Raw genomic sequence first — 17,033 nt, forward strand, 5'->3', positions numbered from 1 at the left:
CCCAGGACCCAGGGAACCATATCCACGCAGGGAAAGAATTCGCAAGTCGTTGTTGATCTATCCTCTTTCTCCCTGTCTGCAGCTGAAACTGCTGCTATCAATAAAGGTTTGGGGTTTGTACCACATTACAAACTGGACCCATTTGGGTGGGAAGTAGACTTCTTTAAATTCTCTAGAATGCTTAATCTCAAAATGTATTTCAAAGATACAGTTTCAATTCCTAAGAGCTTGGCTAAAAACATCTGATTTTTTACCAGATTTTAAAGGGGAACTCCACACAAATGTAACAAACTTTTTGAAAAGTAAACATAATTGCAAGCAACTTTGCAATATAATCAATTAAAAAATATGCAGACTTTGTGATTTTTTACAGTTTGGAACAGTTCCCTAAGCCTAGCCCCTGCTCTCCTGCTGAGCTGGCCAACTACGTTGCTGAGCTGGCTGACTACTGTTACTTTGTATAAAAAGCCCGCTGTCCTTAGCCTGCATCCTCCAAACCTCACAATTCCCTACACATGTGATTTCAATAAGTACAGGAACATAACAGTGTAATGCTTTGTGGGTTATGTAGTTCCTGCATGCTGCCTGTAAGCTGTGGAGAAGTTGTTACAATTTGTAAAATCAGTGTTTAGTCCCTCATGTATTCATGTATTCCTACTTTTTGAAGAAACAGGTAACTGTGATGGATATTTTAGGGGTTCTGTATTATGTAGGCCTCTTTATCATATTTTTGTTTGGAAGCCGGAGTCTCCCTTTAAATTCTGTTGTTAGTTGCACTGGTTTCTGTGCTGCATTGTAGTAATTATCTGTATTAATTACTAATCAGCCTTATATTGTGACATTTCTATTCTATGTGTATTGTATATTGTGAGTGCGTCCCTAAGCTCAGTAAGTGACAACATCACAGAGCATGTGCAGTGAATCAGCAGAAAAGAAGATGGGGAGCTACTGGGGCATCTTTGTAGACACAGATCTTTACTGCTAATGGGCTGTGGTTGCCTTGAGCTGGTACAGAAACCCAAAACATAATGTACAACATTTCTATCTTACTTCTCAACTCTCAAGTTAAGCTTTAGTTTTCCTTTAAGGCAAAAGTCTTCTAAGAAGATAATGTCCAACGATTAGGTATTAGATAGAATAAGGTCATAGACAGATAATGAAATAAATAGCTTTGGGTGGGGTTAAAAGGTTACATAGATAACATGTTTATTTGTGTACATGCAGTTTGGGAGTGTTTATATTCATATCTGGGGGCATATCCACTTTATGAGGTGAATGCACAGTGTTCAAAAGCCCAGATAGAGCACATACTGCATTTCCAACACACACAGGACATGAAACTGCACTAAATATCGGTGATTTACTCTAACAGCGCAACCACATTTAAGTGCACTTGCAAAACATTAATGGCAAAGCAAACATTCATATACTTACAGCTCAACATTCAGTTTCTTCTCACTGCAGCACAGCTAACATCTCCATTTGCACACTTAACAGGGACAACTATGCATGGCGCCAGGTTCTGTACAAAATATTCTCCTCTTCACATACCGCCCAACAGTCCAGATTTTTTTTATCACAGCGCCCAGTTACCAATATCCCGCAACACCGTTAACATTCAGCTGCTGCATTCCAAGTTCCGTACCGCTAATCCAGATGTCACAAGTCTCATCTCGCGGGCGTGTGACGTCACGCCACACATATATAAGCGCACTACTGTCGCACAACGTACAGTTCATTCAAGCGCAGGCAATATGGTTTAGTGGCGGTGACTGCGAGCTGCGTTGTTTACAATTTTTATTTTCCTTTTGTTTCTGCAGCTCATAGCTCCTACTTTGTTACTGGTAAAAATAACATTTTTTGTCCTTGCTGCCAACACAGAGCCTCAGCTCCCGGTGTTTAGTTCAATAGCTACCGCCGAATTCTTTGCTACAGTAGCTCTTACTAAGTTTTTTTTTTTAACTTTAGTTGCCTTAGTCACTGTTATTTTCTTTTACATTTGCTGTAGCTCTTTCCGTGTGTGTTGCAAATTCTCTCATGGGGATCACCCTGCATGCACAATATTGCACATAGGGGAAAATTTACTAAAGGGCGAAGTGACTAATGTGGGAGAAAATTTGCCAGCGAGACGTCGTTTTGGTATGTCGCCGATTTACTAACGGTCGCTGGCATAACTTCGCTAGAGAAGAGGATAGACTAGCGCTACTTCGCTCCCTAACGCCTGGCAAATTTGCGATCTGGCGAATGGACGTAACTACGCAAATTCACTAAGATGCACATTTTACTGAACGTTACCTCTTGCGCCAGACTTGCCTTCGCCACCTCAGACCCGGCGAAGTGCAATAGAGTAGATAGGAGTTATTCAAAAAATAGTTGAAAATTTTTCTAAGTCCCTTTTTCATAACATATGGCACATAAACTATACACTGGGCTCATGTGTAGGGCAATATAACAACTCTATTTTCTTTTATTAAGGTTTCCCGGGCTTGTGTAGTGTAATATATTTGCTGCAGCATATACGTCCAAGCAAAGCCGTCGCTGGCGAATTTTCGGAGCTTGGTAAATTTGCCCCAGAGGTTGAAGTGGAAGAAGGTGGCGTCTATGAAGTCCACTACTCAGTTCTGAATTTGCAGTCATTGTCCTAGCAATGACTGCAATTCATGTAATGTGGCCTTGGTTAAACTTTGTGCATGTTTACCTAACGTTCTGGCCTTCTCTACTTTTCAAAGGGCAGCCAAAAGTTAGATTCTTATTTAACCTGTTTTGTGCATTGAAGTTTTATTTTTTATTCAGTCAATGTATAAGTAACTGATGTTCTGGGGTGGACCAGATGCCCTAGGCAACCCAGACAGCCAGCCCACCTCCCAGTGCATGCTTATGTAAACGTGCACGAGCACCAGGGTTGTCAGATTGGTGGTTTTCCAGCCAAATTGGGCTACTATTTTAAAACCCAGGCGGGATTTAAAAGAACAAAGTAGCCAAGGTACAGATATGGGTTACTTTTTGGGCCTTTGGCTTGTTTGTACTTTGGAAACCAACCAAAGTGTTTTTCTTTCACTAATGTGCCAAGCCTGCATCTCTGGGTAATGTCGTTTTTGTTTAACAATTGGCCGACTGCTGAGTTTAATGTAAGACTACAATAGCCAGCATGCAATGGGACTGACGTGTAGAAGTTGGGGTTTACCAGAGTTTGGGCTGTGTACCCCAGCCTTCCATCACTCTTAAGCGTTCTCAAATTTTCCGGTGACTTTCCTCAATTCAGACAATTTTGGGGCAAAAATCTGCTGGCCACCAAAATGTCTTGAGGTCGACCTGTTTACCAATATTTATTGAAATTGGATATGTTTTAGGGCCTTATGGGTCCCCTATACCTCCTGGGCCCCCCTCTGTACTTATGCCCCCTGGTGACAGTTGAATCTGTCCCATTTTGCTTCATGGAAATTTTGAAGAAGGCTTATTTTCACACATATTCATTTATTTTTTTTAGACTTTTTTTCACTGCACATATTGTACTATTTTTCGGTTACTTTTGAAGTGCCTTTTGGGCTGGTTATGTAGCTGACTTTGGCTGGTTTTGAAAATTAGGGAGCCAGTTGTGGAGAGCCAGCGGCAGCAAGAAATCCCGGACAAAGGTAGGTAGAAGGCTTTTCAAGAGGTACCTGCTCAGCCCCCCTGGGGTGTTGCTCCCTAGGTAGATGCCTCTTCTGCCTGCCCCTAGTTCCGGCCCTGCTGATGTTTTAGAGAGTTAAATTGAGGACATGGATTAAAAAGTATACATTTATAGACAGGGCTGTTCTACATAAACTACAGCTTATTCCAGCCTGGACCAAAACAGCTGTGGGCATGAAAAGTGGCACCAAAGTGGCAATCTTTTTTCATTTGGACTGGTGAATAACTAATGCTTTAAAGGGTTAAATTATGTTGGGCCACCAATTTCAAAGTATAAATGTACAGAGAGGGATGCCCCTCATAAAACCCATTTTTTTCCAGCCTGGCCCAAATGGATTCTGAGCAGAAAAGTGCATCAAAGTGGGCATCTTCCTTTTTGAATATGTCACATAGGCTCTGAAGGGGATAAATTACTTTAGGCCACCAATTTCAAAGTGTATATGCACAGAAAAGGATGCCCTGCATAAAATTCATTTTGGCCTGAAAGGGTTCTGGGCAGGAAAAGTGGGCATCATTGCAATCCTGCCTTTTTGAATATGTAACAGGGGTGCAAAAGGGGTTAAATGACTTTGGGTAACCAATTTCAAAGTATAATGCACAGCAAGGGATTTCCCGCATAAAATCCATAAGTAACGGGTGCTGAAGGGGTTAAACGAGGATGAGCCATTGATTTGAACCTATACATTTGCAGCCAGAGATGCCGTGCATTACATTCATCCCCAGCCTGATCTGAAAAGGATCTGCACAGGAAAAATGGCATCAAAGTGGAAATCTTTGCAATTTAGTCTTTTTGAATAAGTAACGGGTTCTGAAGGGTTAAAATGACTTTGGGCCTATGATTTAAATTATATAAACCTGTAGGCAGGGATGCCTTGCATTAGGTACATCTCATTCAAGCCAGGCCCAAAATAACTGGGAGTGCAAAGTGGCACCCATCAAAGTGAAATAAGTATATTGTTGGGTCCTGTGAATAAGTAACTTCTGTTTCAAAGGGGTAAATGGCTTTGGGCCGCTGATTTACAGTATAGCTATGGTGCTATGGCTGCCCTGGGCATAAAAGTGGGTATCTTTGCAATTCTGCCTATTTGAATAAGCAGCAGGGGAGCTGAAAGGGTTTAATAGTCTTGGGCCACTGATTTCACAATAGACAATGCACAGACAGGGAAGCCCTGAATAGTATGCGTCTCATCCCAACCTGGCCCGATGTGAACGGGAACATTAAATGCGGCACTGATATGGCAATTCTTCCTATTGGGACTTGGGACACTGCGTTCATAGTAGTTGTGCACAGACATTTCCTTTCAGCATGGCTCAAAATGGCATAAAGAGTGATATTGATGAGAGCAGTTCTGCCAGTTTACATAAGTGGTGTTTTAATAGTGTGAAATTGCACATGCGCCCCCCAGATAATCACTAGAGACAAGTCACAAACTCCGCAGTGGCTGCGCGGCTTCTAATACCCTTGTCATTTACAGTGGGGGTACATTATCCCTTATAATACATGAGTGATACTCAGAGTTCCCTGTATAACTCAGCCTGCAGCCTTGTGTCTTTATATGGTCACAGAACAACCCCTCAGTGACGTCTAATGTCCTTTTTTCATGTAACCTTTACATTATCTGTTGTTGCTAATTTTTAATGACTCATTTGTGTATTTAGGCCCTCTCCTATTCATATTTCAGTCTCATATTTAAATCAATGCATGGTTGCTAGGGGACTTTGGACCCTAGCAACCAGACTATTGAAATTGCAAACTGGAGAGCTGCTGAATAAAAAGCTAAATAACTCAAAACCCACAAATAATAAAACATGAAAACCAATTGCAAATAGTGCCAGGATATCCCTCTCTATATCATACTAAAATGTAACTCATAGATGAACAATACTTTTAGGGGGGACCCAGTTGTAAATTTCTGTACCAGGGCCCTTGGGGTCTAGTTACGCCACTGCTCTGCACTCAACCCATTATCAATATATTAAAGACATTAAGACAGTTTGTGCATACTGCAACTAAAAATGCCTTACCCTTTAAATAAAACTGGGATTGTTTGTCCATATATTGCAATATATTTAAGCTGGCCAACTACGTCAAAGTCATCCCATACCTGGCCTGTCCTATGCTCAATTTTCATCTGATTCATTCAGAATTCTATTGCTTCACTATACATTTTACACAGGGACTAAGTTTTACCTGCAACTTACTTGAATAAACTGCGTACCTTTGGCTGGCTTGTATATTGTTTAAATGGTATTTATCTGCATTTGCTGTATTTTTTTTTTTTGGTTGACGGTTCATTCTTGGCTTTGGTCCTGAAACCTGAAGAATTCCTTTTTTAAATATGGTACAGGTATGGGACCTGTTATCCAGAATGCTTGGGACCTGGGGGTTTCAGGGAAAATATCTGTTCTGTAATTAGGATCTTCATACCTTCAGTCTACTAGAAAATCATGTAAACATTAAATAAACCCAATAGGCTGGTTTTGCGTCCAATAAGGATTAATTATATCTTAGTTGGGATCAAGTACAAGCTACTGTTTATTATTACACAGAAAAAGGAAATCATTTTTAAAAATTTGGATAAAATAAAGTCTATGGGAGACAGCCTTTCTATAATTCTGAGCTTTCTGGATAACAGGTTTCCGCATAAAGGATCCCATATCTGTATAAAATTTTCTCATAAATGAAAAACTTTAAAGTTCGCTCTGGAGGTGCTTTCGTTTTGGAAGACTGTGGCGCTTTATTACTTAGGGCGTGGCCTCCTGCCTCTTTTTTGTGTTCTGTGTACATGTGTAATGCTTTACAAGCAGAACTCAGGCCAACATGACAGATATAATGTGGGGAGTCCTGGTTAGAAAAATCAGAAGACAACAGTAAAAACTGTATATACAAGTCGTGTTCCTTATTGCTCTCCAAACAGACAATCTGAAGTGATCATATAAAATCCTCTGAAAGTAACAATGATTTTTCAACTCATCATAAGACATTCACAATCAATCCTGCGTGGAATAATAATGTATTTGTTTGAATTTTCTGTCTTCAGATTCTCTTACCACAATGAAATGTTGCAATTACAAAATGATATCAGAGGAATTACCCTCACTGTTCGACACAGGAATCTTTACGCAGAACTCTGTATTCCACGAATGGTTATATACAGGATTATTGAAATACAATGAGCCCATGCAGGGGATATACTGCATAAGCAAATATGAAATGATTCTACTGTATATATATATAATTGTTATATTACTTTCCAATCTGAAATTTTGAACCCAATCCACACAACAGATTGTGGTGTGCACAAAAGAATTTATTTGCGCATATAGCTGAGAAGGAATTAAAGGGAACATTGCTGGAAATATCCTCTCACAACGATTTTCCCTCTCATCCACAATCAGTTCTGCTTGCTATAATCATCATAAAGAGCTTCCAGTGCAGGGGATATACTGCATACACAGTTGTGAATGGAAATGGAATGGAAACTTAAAACAAAATCATACAGAGTATTAAAAAGTGATGCCATAAAGAGCTGCCCATCCAGGGCAATTATGAATGAAAAATAATATTATTCACAGACTCGCTCCACTGAAACAAAGACCCTCCAGTAGCTTGGTGAAATAATATTCAGCAATAAAAATATTTGAAATTTCATTTGTTTATTGTACTACAAACTATATTCGGTTACACTTTACATTGACATTTGGTATAAGACAGAAGAGTGATACACTATGCACTGTATGCGTGCCAGTTGTACTTTAGTATAAAGGTATAGGATCCGTTATCCGGAAACACATTTCCCAGAAAGCTCCTAATTACAGAAAAGACCGTCTCACATAGACTCTATTATAATCAAATAACCCACATTTTCAAAAATGATTTCCTTTTTCTCTGTAATAATAAAACAGTACCTTGCACTTTATCCCAACTAAGATATAATTAATCCTTATTGGAAGCAAAAGCAGCCGATTCTCCTGTGGTGTGGCTTTTGCTGGAGGAACAGAATGTAAAGCAAATAAATCAGCAAGAGAGCAGTGACATGGACCTATTGTATCTATAAGGCAAGTCGGCTCCTCCAGGAATTCTATTTGTATCTAGCTATTACAATTACTGTACCTCATGAAAAAAAGGGGGGATTGTTCTTCCGCTCTGCCCATGCTGGGGTTAATTTGTCAGTGCTTCAATCCTCAGTGAAGGATTACCGCAATCCCATATAAACTCGTGAAATAGCAGTTAGAGGAGAGCACTCATAGAAGCAGATACTGCTAAAACATTTTAAAATCACACGACATGTTTTGGGCATAGCCCTTTCTCAAGTGTAATCTCAGTGTAAAGCGTGAAAACTTTTAAACGCACCCATCCTCCCACCAAGTGGACAATCAGAATCTTCAGGTGTGTCCATATCATTATATTCAACACAGTCTTTTAAAAGTCCACATGTAAAAGCCAAGACAATCCATTTGCTAGAAAAAATAAATAGTTAATAATGGTGCTGCAATATGTATCCAGTCTCTTTCCCCACCTTAAATGAAAAACATGCCCGAAACATGTTGTGTGATTTGTAGCAAGTAATGACTCACCACACTTAAAGATCAGATCGACACACGCAGAGTTGAATTGGCAGCAGGCGTGGGAGCGGAGGAAGCAGCTAGGCTACATGCACGCCATCGGGAAATTATTGATAAACTCCGGCAGAGTATCTTGGAAAATAACGAAGCTGGAAAGAGACGCGGAGGACTACGCGCACGAGAGTGTACACGTGGCGACTAGACAGAGAGAGGCAGCGGTCAGAAGGCAATAAACATAGGAGTTACAGCATCTGGCAGTAGTATACACACTTAGCGCCTCGAGATTTATTATACCTCGACCATGGAAAAAGCTCAGATCCGAAAATTCACCATCTAAAACCTGTTCTGTAGAATGATTTGAGTGATTTGAGTTTCTTTTTCGATGAAAACTAGATTAATTTGAGTTGTGGGACTCAAACTCGCAGAAACTGTTTTTTCCCTTTTGAGTGTTTTATTACATTATTACATTACAGGAAATCATTTTAAAGAATTTGGATTTTTTTGGGGGGTTTATCCTCAGTGTTTGAGACAGGAATTTTCAAGCAGACAGTTGTATACCTCAAATGTTTATAGTTACTGAAATAGACAGACACATTAAACCAGGGGTCAGCAACCTTTACTATCAAAAGGGCCATTTTGCCCCTCTCCAACTAAAGTCTGGAGCCGCAAAACATAACACAGCTTATAAACTTTTGTGCATTGTGTATATGCAGGGCTACTTTGAAATAAATTAAACACTGAATAGCCCTATTAAATGCTAGTGTTCTCATATGTTTAATGTGACTTCTGTTTCTGAAGCTCCATGCTGATCGTCTCTCTCTTGTCTTGAGTGTGTGACTGCGGTAAGGACCATGATGAATCATCTTGCTGCTGCTCGGTCTTACCTGTCACTCCTGGGACGTCTATACAGCCCTCGCACCTTCTGCCCGCTTAGCTTACCTCGGTCGCACACTCAAGAAGCCACCAGCAGGTGCGAGGGCTGTAAATACGACCTGGCAGGCAAAGCCGCAAGACTGAGCCGCAGCAAGCAGGATGAAGAGCCGCATGAGGCTCTGGAGCCGCAGGTTCCCTACCCCTGCATTACACAGTCCCATGAAGGAATATACTGCATATACAATAATGAATGGAGGAAACAAAACAAAATCATACAGAATATTAAAAAACTGATGTCACATCAGATAATCTTAAAGAGCTGACCATGAAGGGGATATACTGCACAATTATGAATGAAAAATAATATTATTTACAGTGAGACAGATCAGTAACTGGGTCAGATAAAATTTGGCAATAAAGTATTTAAATTGTCGATTTCAGTTGTGTCATTTGTTTTTTTTGTACTACAAACATTAATCGGTTGCACTCTACATTGCTGCTTTGTAGTGTTACACATACGCTATATTCATGTCAGTTGTACTTTAGTATAAAATACTCTAAAACTAAAATGCAAAGTAAAGAGTTACAGCCATATACAGTATGTATAAAAGAAAGATTGGTTATTATAGCCATGCTGTCACACCAGTGCATTTGAACACAATATCTGACGACAGAAAGACTTGAAACAGACAAATTCCACAAGATTTTGTAGTAATGTAAGCAGGGCCGCCATCAGGGGGGCACAGGAGGTACAGCTGTACCGGGCCTGAAGGGGGGCCCGGCTGTGTTACACTTTTCAAATTAGCCAGGCCCCCCTTAACAGCACTGAAGGTCACCTGGTCATGTGCAGCTGAAAATCCGAAGCCCTGCTGCTTCTTAATTGTCACTCAATAAACTCTGTGTGGCAAGGCAAGGACACTCTCTTGTTCTTCCGGTGCTGCTGCTGCTGACACGGAGGCTGAGCACAATTCAGCAGGAGCAATTTATAGGTATATCATTACTGATGTGGACGAGAAGGAGGGAGGGAGTGGGAAAGCTTTTCACCCTGCAACTCCAGACTGAGCAGTGGAGAAGAGTCAGGTATTGTAACATTGGCACTGGGAGCCTCTCTTTCCAGCCTGTATTTGTGTAACCATCTTAGCACCAGCCTAGTATTGCTGCCATTCTATCCTAGTATGTCTGTTTTACCTTATTATTTGGCAGATCTTTCTAGTGCTCATGTTGCTTGCTTATTCTAGAAGTTAAAAAAAAAAAGTTTACAATTTTTTAATCGAACCATAAGCAGCATTACTAAGGAAATAAAAAGCCTAGCTTGAAGGTCAGTTAAAGGAGTTGTTCACATTTAAATTAACTGATGTAGAGAGGGATATTCTGAGACAAGTTGTAATTGGTTTTTATTTTTTATTATTTGTGGTTTTTGACTTATTTAGCTTTTTATTCAGCAGCTCTCCAGTTTGCCATTTCTGTAATCTGGTTGCTAGGGTCTAAATTCCCCTAGCAACCATGCACCGATTTAAATAAGAGACTGGAATATAAATAAGGGAGGACCTGAATAGAAAGATGAGTAGTAACAAGTAGCAATAACCTTGTAGCCTTACAAATTAGTTTTTGAACGGGGTCAGTGACCCACTTGAAATGTTGCTTAAAATTGGCCATTCTATAACATACTGAAATTTAACCTAAAGGTGAACCACCCCTTTAAGGTAAGAAAGGGGGTAATATGTATTTGCTGCCATAGATATGAAGAATGACAGAATTACTGACACTCTGATGTAATACTATACCTATACACTCATCTCATGAACAAAGGTTGGACCTTCCAGGGGGGCCCTTTCCAACAGATGGACCTTAAAGAGATACTGACACCAGAAATGAAGAAATGAAACCTTCTTTTACATCAATCATAATATTGTCTTTGCCGAAGACCCAAAGCAGCGCATAAGAGCTGAAGCCACGAAAGTACCCGAAGTTGAAGTCCTGAAGCCACAAAAAGACCCGATGCTACGAAAGGAAACTGAAGAAGAACCTAGGATAAGTTCCACTGAACACCAATGTTTTATTGTATTGAACCCCTGGCCAACAATGTTTTTTTTTTTTTTTTAATTTTAATAGGGGCCCTGGCACCAATGTTTTTTTAACTTGTAGGGGGGCCCTGACAACCAATGTTTTTTTTAAAAAACTTGTGAGTGAGGGGTTTACTGTTTTTAGCGCTGGTGTATGTGTGGACTTTTTACTGTGGTGTGGGGTGGGATCTGGGATGGGCGGGGCCAGGGGGGCCAGAAAATGTTGCTGTACGGGGCCCCATGATTTCTGATGGTGGCCCTGGCTGCGCCTCACACAGGGTTACAAAAGAAATAAACACAATGTTTTTTACAGAACTCAAAGTATGGTAGCTTTCCATGCTCACAGTGTACCCAGCGTGACTAAGTGACAAAGGGCAATTACTTTTACTATCCACATACTGGTAAACAGTTTCCAATCAGGAACTATTTCACATGTGAAACTTTTGTCATATACAGTGAAACCTCGATTTTAAGTCCCCTGATTTTAAGTTTTCCCGCATTTTCCATTTTTTATTTGTGGTCCCACCAATTTATAATGCATTTCAATGGGTGCATTTCCCTGATTTTAAGTAATATTTTCCCCGATTTTACATCAAAATGTTGTCCTGATGTCCCCAAAAACTGTTTTTTTTTCCTCTAGGAATGTTGTTAATTGTGAAATAAAGAGGTTTAAAATACTAACCAGTAGGGATGTATCGAATGCACTATTTTGGATTCAGCCGAACCCCCGAATCCTTTGCAAAAGATTTGACCGAATCCTAATTTGCATATGCAAAACATTTTTTACTTCTTTGTTTTGTGACAAAAAGTCACTAGATTTCCCTTCCCAGCCCCTAATTTGCATCTGAGGAAAAAAGGCCGAATCCCAAACCGAATCCTGGATTTGGTGCATCCCTATTAACCAGATGTATATTTTGCCATGGTCCTGCCTGTAAATGGTTAATTCCAATGAGTCTGCCCCTTATACAGTCCTGCACCAATCACTTATTGCTTTAGTTTGTGTATGTGACAGAGAGTCTTGCACATGCCCCCCATAGTGCAATATTAACGCTGCAATTTTTAACCCTTGTTATTAACATAGTAAATATTGTATCTCAAAGTAAAACTGACTACTGTGCTTATATCCTTTTAGTACACATTTTCCTGATTTTATATTTTCCTGGATTTTACATAATTTTTTCCTAGTCCCCTCTAAAACGTAAAATGGGGGGGCACCCATGTGGCTTGGTTTATATATGAAAAACTCCACAAACGGGCAGCGATTGCATTTCAAAACACAAATCCACAATACTTAGAGGAGAAACCTCATTACAGGTCCACCAAGATTTTTATCAGGCAAGACATTCAATAAGCCAACTCAAATTCCAAGTCATAGATAAAGTGGACGTACCAATAAAAGGTGGCAATAGATTACTAAAGAAATATCAAGAAATATACTGGATACATAAATTTGACACAGTCTGGCCTGAGCCTCACACACCAGCAATGTTTATTTTTCAGTAAATCACTAACTAAATACACAGGATCAGTTTAAGTGTACTATGTATTTAGATTTCAAGCAGAAAATTGACTCACACAAAAATATGGACTATGGCAATATATTATGGACTTGTCTAAAGGACAAGTGTGATGGATCTCATTTCTTGAGAGATAGCCGATAGCTATGGCCACTGCACTCCCACCACATAGAAATTGGTTATTGGCAAATGCCACAGGCACTGCAGATAATAATATGCCATAGACAGTCACTATTTATTGGGCCTGTTGGAGGCCATTTGGTCCTGTCTGTCCTTGAAATACCAGGGCCTGAGCATCATGGAATGTGACAGTGGAAATCAGATTCACTCTAATGTGCTCACCGCCACTACATGGAACAGATAGACACAAAAATGCATGCATGTGCATTTTTCCGCCAATATACGCTCCATGTAGCTCCACACATGCTGATGGACCTATGGGTTTGTGCTAGGAACAAAGCAGGATCCCGCACACCCAACAGATAACAGCAATATGCCTGGTGCTCACTGGCAGAGGTTTGGCAGCCCCACAACAGAGTACAGCAAAGGAATTCCAACGGCACACAGGACTGTGAGAAATCTTCAAAAATGTATTTCAATGAAGAGCAATTCACTGTAAAACAATCTGTGGTGTTCAGGCTCTTTTTTTGTGAAGACAATGCTTTTTATGCTATGGCTTGTGTCTTGTCAGGTGACATATAGCATACAGATGACTGTACAATTAGTATCTTGATTAGAGTAGAGATGGATATGATGATTCTGTGCAGCCGTGGCCTCTAATTTCTTATGAGAAGTTATAGAAAAGTCATAACAGTTCCATTTTTTCCAATCTGCCATGGCTCTATTGGCACAAATCTCAGCAAAATCCTTTGAAAAAATAAAGAAAGAAATGATTAATGAATAATTCTTTCTGCACACAGTAGGGTTCAGCTGAAGACACAATTACCCAGCAATTTATGTTTTTCTATGGATCAGCTATATCTAAGAGCAGTGCTGTCCAACTGGCCGAACCCCCCTTTTGAAAGTCTGCTTGGTCTGACTACTTCCCTTGTTAAAGCTTTTAAAAGTATCAGTACTGAAAATAACTGGCCCCTGCATTGTTTACACCTCACATTCAGACAGTGAGCTTCTGCACTGTTCACACCTGCAATCCCCCCTGCATTGTTCACACCTGTAACACTTATTGTTCACATCCCTAAAGCCCAGTACTTTTCACACGTCAGACTGAAAGTGCCCACATTGTTCACACCTCACACAAACTGCTGGAGGGGCACCAGCATTGTGTCACTGTATGTAGCACAGTATGACCTCTCCATCTTAGTCCTGATAGGTTTCCTTGTCTCCTGTTCTATTCTGCCTTCCCTATGCTCCCTGTGTGTGCCATACTCTGCCTGCCCTATGCTTCTTTACTAGCTAAAGGCAGAGTTAAATACGCTATTCATTTCTATGGGATTTTTAGGATATCCTAAAAGCAGGCACTCAAAGAGCAGTCCTCCAGGCAGTTACACTTAAAAAGCAGGTGTTTATTGAAGAACAGACATCGACAGGGAGCCTATGATTTGTGTGTTGTGAGAACACGAAACGCGTAAGGCTGTAATTTATGTTTGTACTTCATTAAACACTAGCTTTTTAGCTGTAACTGCATGGAGGACTGCTCTGAGGGCCTGCTCTACAAACAACATGGGGATAACGCTCCAACATACATTAAACATTTTCAGTGGTCTTATTATTTGTTACATTTATTATTTGTAATTGCAATTGAATGTAGTATATATTTTTCTGTTCTCTTTTCTTGTTCCTGGTTCTGACTCTTGAAACAATATATCAGAAGAGTTAATCACCTGGCTTCCATTGCATTGTTTTAGAAATCAGAATAAGAAGACACTATAAACAGCCAAACAGATATGGTTTTTCCATAGCATTTAGGCTAGTGCCACACAAGGACTGAAATTGGCCTGCTAAAATACACGGGCTGTAACCTCCTCTTCTTTTGGGATCCGGAACCGTTGTGTCGACTCTGGCACACACACACACTGCTGAATTTAGCGCAAAATGCTAAGTCCAGTGTTTCTTTGCCAGAGTATGTTTGTGCAGAAGCTGACACAATGGTTCCGAATAGGAAAAGGCCTGTATAATTCAGCAGGTTGATTTCAGTCCTTGTGGCACTAGCCGTACTCCCAAAACATTTTCATACCCTTTCTCCACCAGAGTCCTTTAACCTTCACTTGCACAAACCTATAGGGAAAATGTAGATTCTGTGTCATGGTGCTGGTAGAAAATCCTGGGTTTAATTCAGTTGGCAGCTCCATACATATATATTCTGCCAAGTCTGTAATCCCAGAATGGGTCTAGCATTTAGATTGTAAACTCTATAACCCAAGGATTTAATGTGATAAAAACATTCTCTGCAAGGTGTGATATAAAAATATAACAATACATCACACGGAACCCATTTTTACCTGTCCTGTGCAAGGCCCAGTTGTTCTGTCAGGAAATTAAAGAACTTAGCGCTGTGTTCCTTGTTCTGTTCCGCAGTTCCCACCACTCCAATAGAGGAGATAAACAGCTGGGTGCATGGCGCTGAAGAACCTCCCACTACCATGGAGACTCCAGTCCTCACTGTCACATTTACCCTCTGGGGAGACAGACAAGTAAAATTGTGGTACAGGAAAAACCACACAGTGACAAGAACCTCTTTCCGCCAGATTAGGACCAGTTAGCACAGGAATGCAGAATTCAGTATAGTCCAATATTAGTCACATTTTGGAACATAAAAGTTATACTGTGTGTTCATTACCAAGGGGTCAATAATGTATCCCATAATACATATACAGTCATTTCTAACATTACAATGAACATGCTTGAAATGGCATAAAATTATCCCTTTTCCTGACTCCTCATTCTTGTTGGGCAGTAGCTCTGGCTCTGCTTTCAAATCCAGGGGGAGAACCGTATGTGGGGCCTTAGTTGTGTAATGTAGTGTAGAGTGAGGAGGGGTATAGCTGGAGGAAGCATGAGTAGCAGTGTTACAGCCATACAGCCATTGCAATGGGCTCCAGGCAGTACTGGTTCTACAGGGGAGAAGCACATACCTCCCAACTGTCCCTTTTTTGGAGGGACAGTCCCTCTTTTGACAGCTCAACCCGCAGTCCCTCATTTGTACTGGAAAGTCCCTCTTTTCTCTGCACTGAACAGCCAGAAAAAGAAACAAAGTTTCTCACTTAATTTTCTTTTAGCAGAGAGCCCAGAACAGCTAACAGGTGCAAATAAGATACTTTGTAACAATTTTGAGACACAAAAACAAAGTTTAGATAAGGAGAAATATTTTCAAACTTTCATAACCTGCCAAATTTTGTAAAACAAACATGGTAATTAGGGGGTGTGGCCACAGAAAGGGGTGTGGTCAAAAAATTGCTGCGCTGCGTGCGGAAAAAAATTTTTTGTCCCTCTTTTTACTTCCAAAATGTTGGGAGGTATGGAAGCACAATAAACTCTCCTGTATAATAAATACAGTCATTTGTTACAGGCAGAATACAGAGAGAGTAAAACTGAAGTAACACTTCCAAATAGACGTGTACAAAGACAGAAAAAAAAAGGAGCTGAGGCTGCAGGTCATTCACTGTATTGGGATCTGATTCTATGACCTCCAGGCCTGTGAATGACGCCTTTCTCCATCCTGTGATTTTGCCCTGCCCCCCCTCCAACTTAGCTCTCCCCTGCTTTACATGACCAATAACTAATAGTTATTCCTGTCATGTAGCTTGAGTATGAAGTGCCATGAAAATAAAAGCAGGCAAGCAAAACCCAGGGACCCAGTGAGAAGCCACATGAGTAATATGTGCCCCACTCCTTTACTTTCTGCTTCAGCCAGTGCCAAGCCTGGGCTGTAAATGCCAACTCACCTCCCTTGGTTTGCCCAGAATGGTAGCGGTGGCCGAGCAGAGCTTCTCTGCCAGGTCCTGGGGTACATTTTGAGAAGGCAGATTTGTTTCCAGCTCTACAAACGGCATTATTCTTCCTTTCTCTTGCACCTCTCTGTGCTGAAATGAGGGTGAAATATTCCTCTAGCAGCAACACTAAAGCACAACCGGATGCAGGCTTCTCATTGGCTGAACCATGATACACCTCCCAAATTCTGAGCTTTCTTTTAAAGGAGCAGTAACACAGATATTTTACATGAAAGACTAAAACATAAAATTATTAGCATATATATATATATAGCATACAGAAATGTCAACATTACAAGTGGATTTTGAATACTGTGGATCTTTACAAACTGTTATTCTAGTCAGCTCCCCTCTCCAACCCCTCCATTTCCCTGTGCAAACTTAGCCAGCAGCACTCC

The 17,033-nt window shown here is 40.5% G+C and overlaps 1 protein-coding gene across 1 annotated transcript; it reads right to left on the reverse strand.

The window, feature by feature from the left end:
* Positions 1 to 12,620: 12,620 nt before the first annotated feature.
* On the reverse strand, positions 12,621 to 16,713 carry ddt.S (D-dopachrome tautomerase S homeolog). The gene is given in 3 exon segments (NM_001093982.1): positions 12,621 to 13,555; positions 15,148 to 15,323; positions 16,591 to 16,713. Coding segments are annotated over 3 exon segments (357 nt in total). The 5' UTR covers positions 16,699 to 16,713; the 3' UTR covers positions 12,621 to 13,482.
* Positions 16,714 to 17,033: the final 320 nt, after the last annotated feature.

The sequence above is a fragment of the Xenopus laevis genome, chromosome 1S (assembly GCF_017654675.1).
Source record: "Xenopus laevis strain J_2021 chromosome 1S, Xenopus_laevis_v10.1, whole genome shotgun sequence".
Classification (NCBI taxonomy): Eukaryota; Metazoa; Chordata; class Amphibia; order Anura; family Pipidae; genus Xenopus; species Xenopus laevis.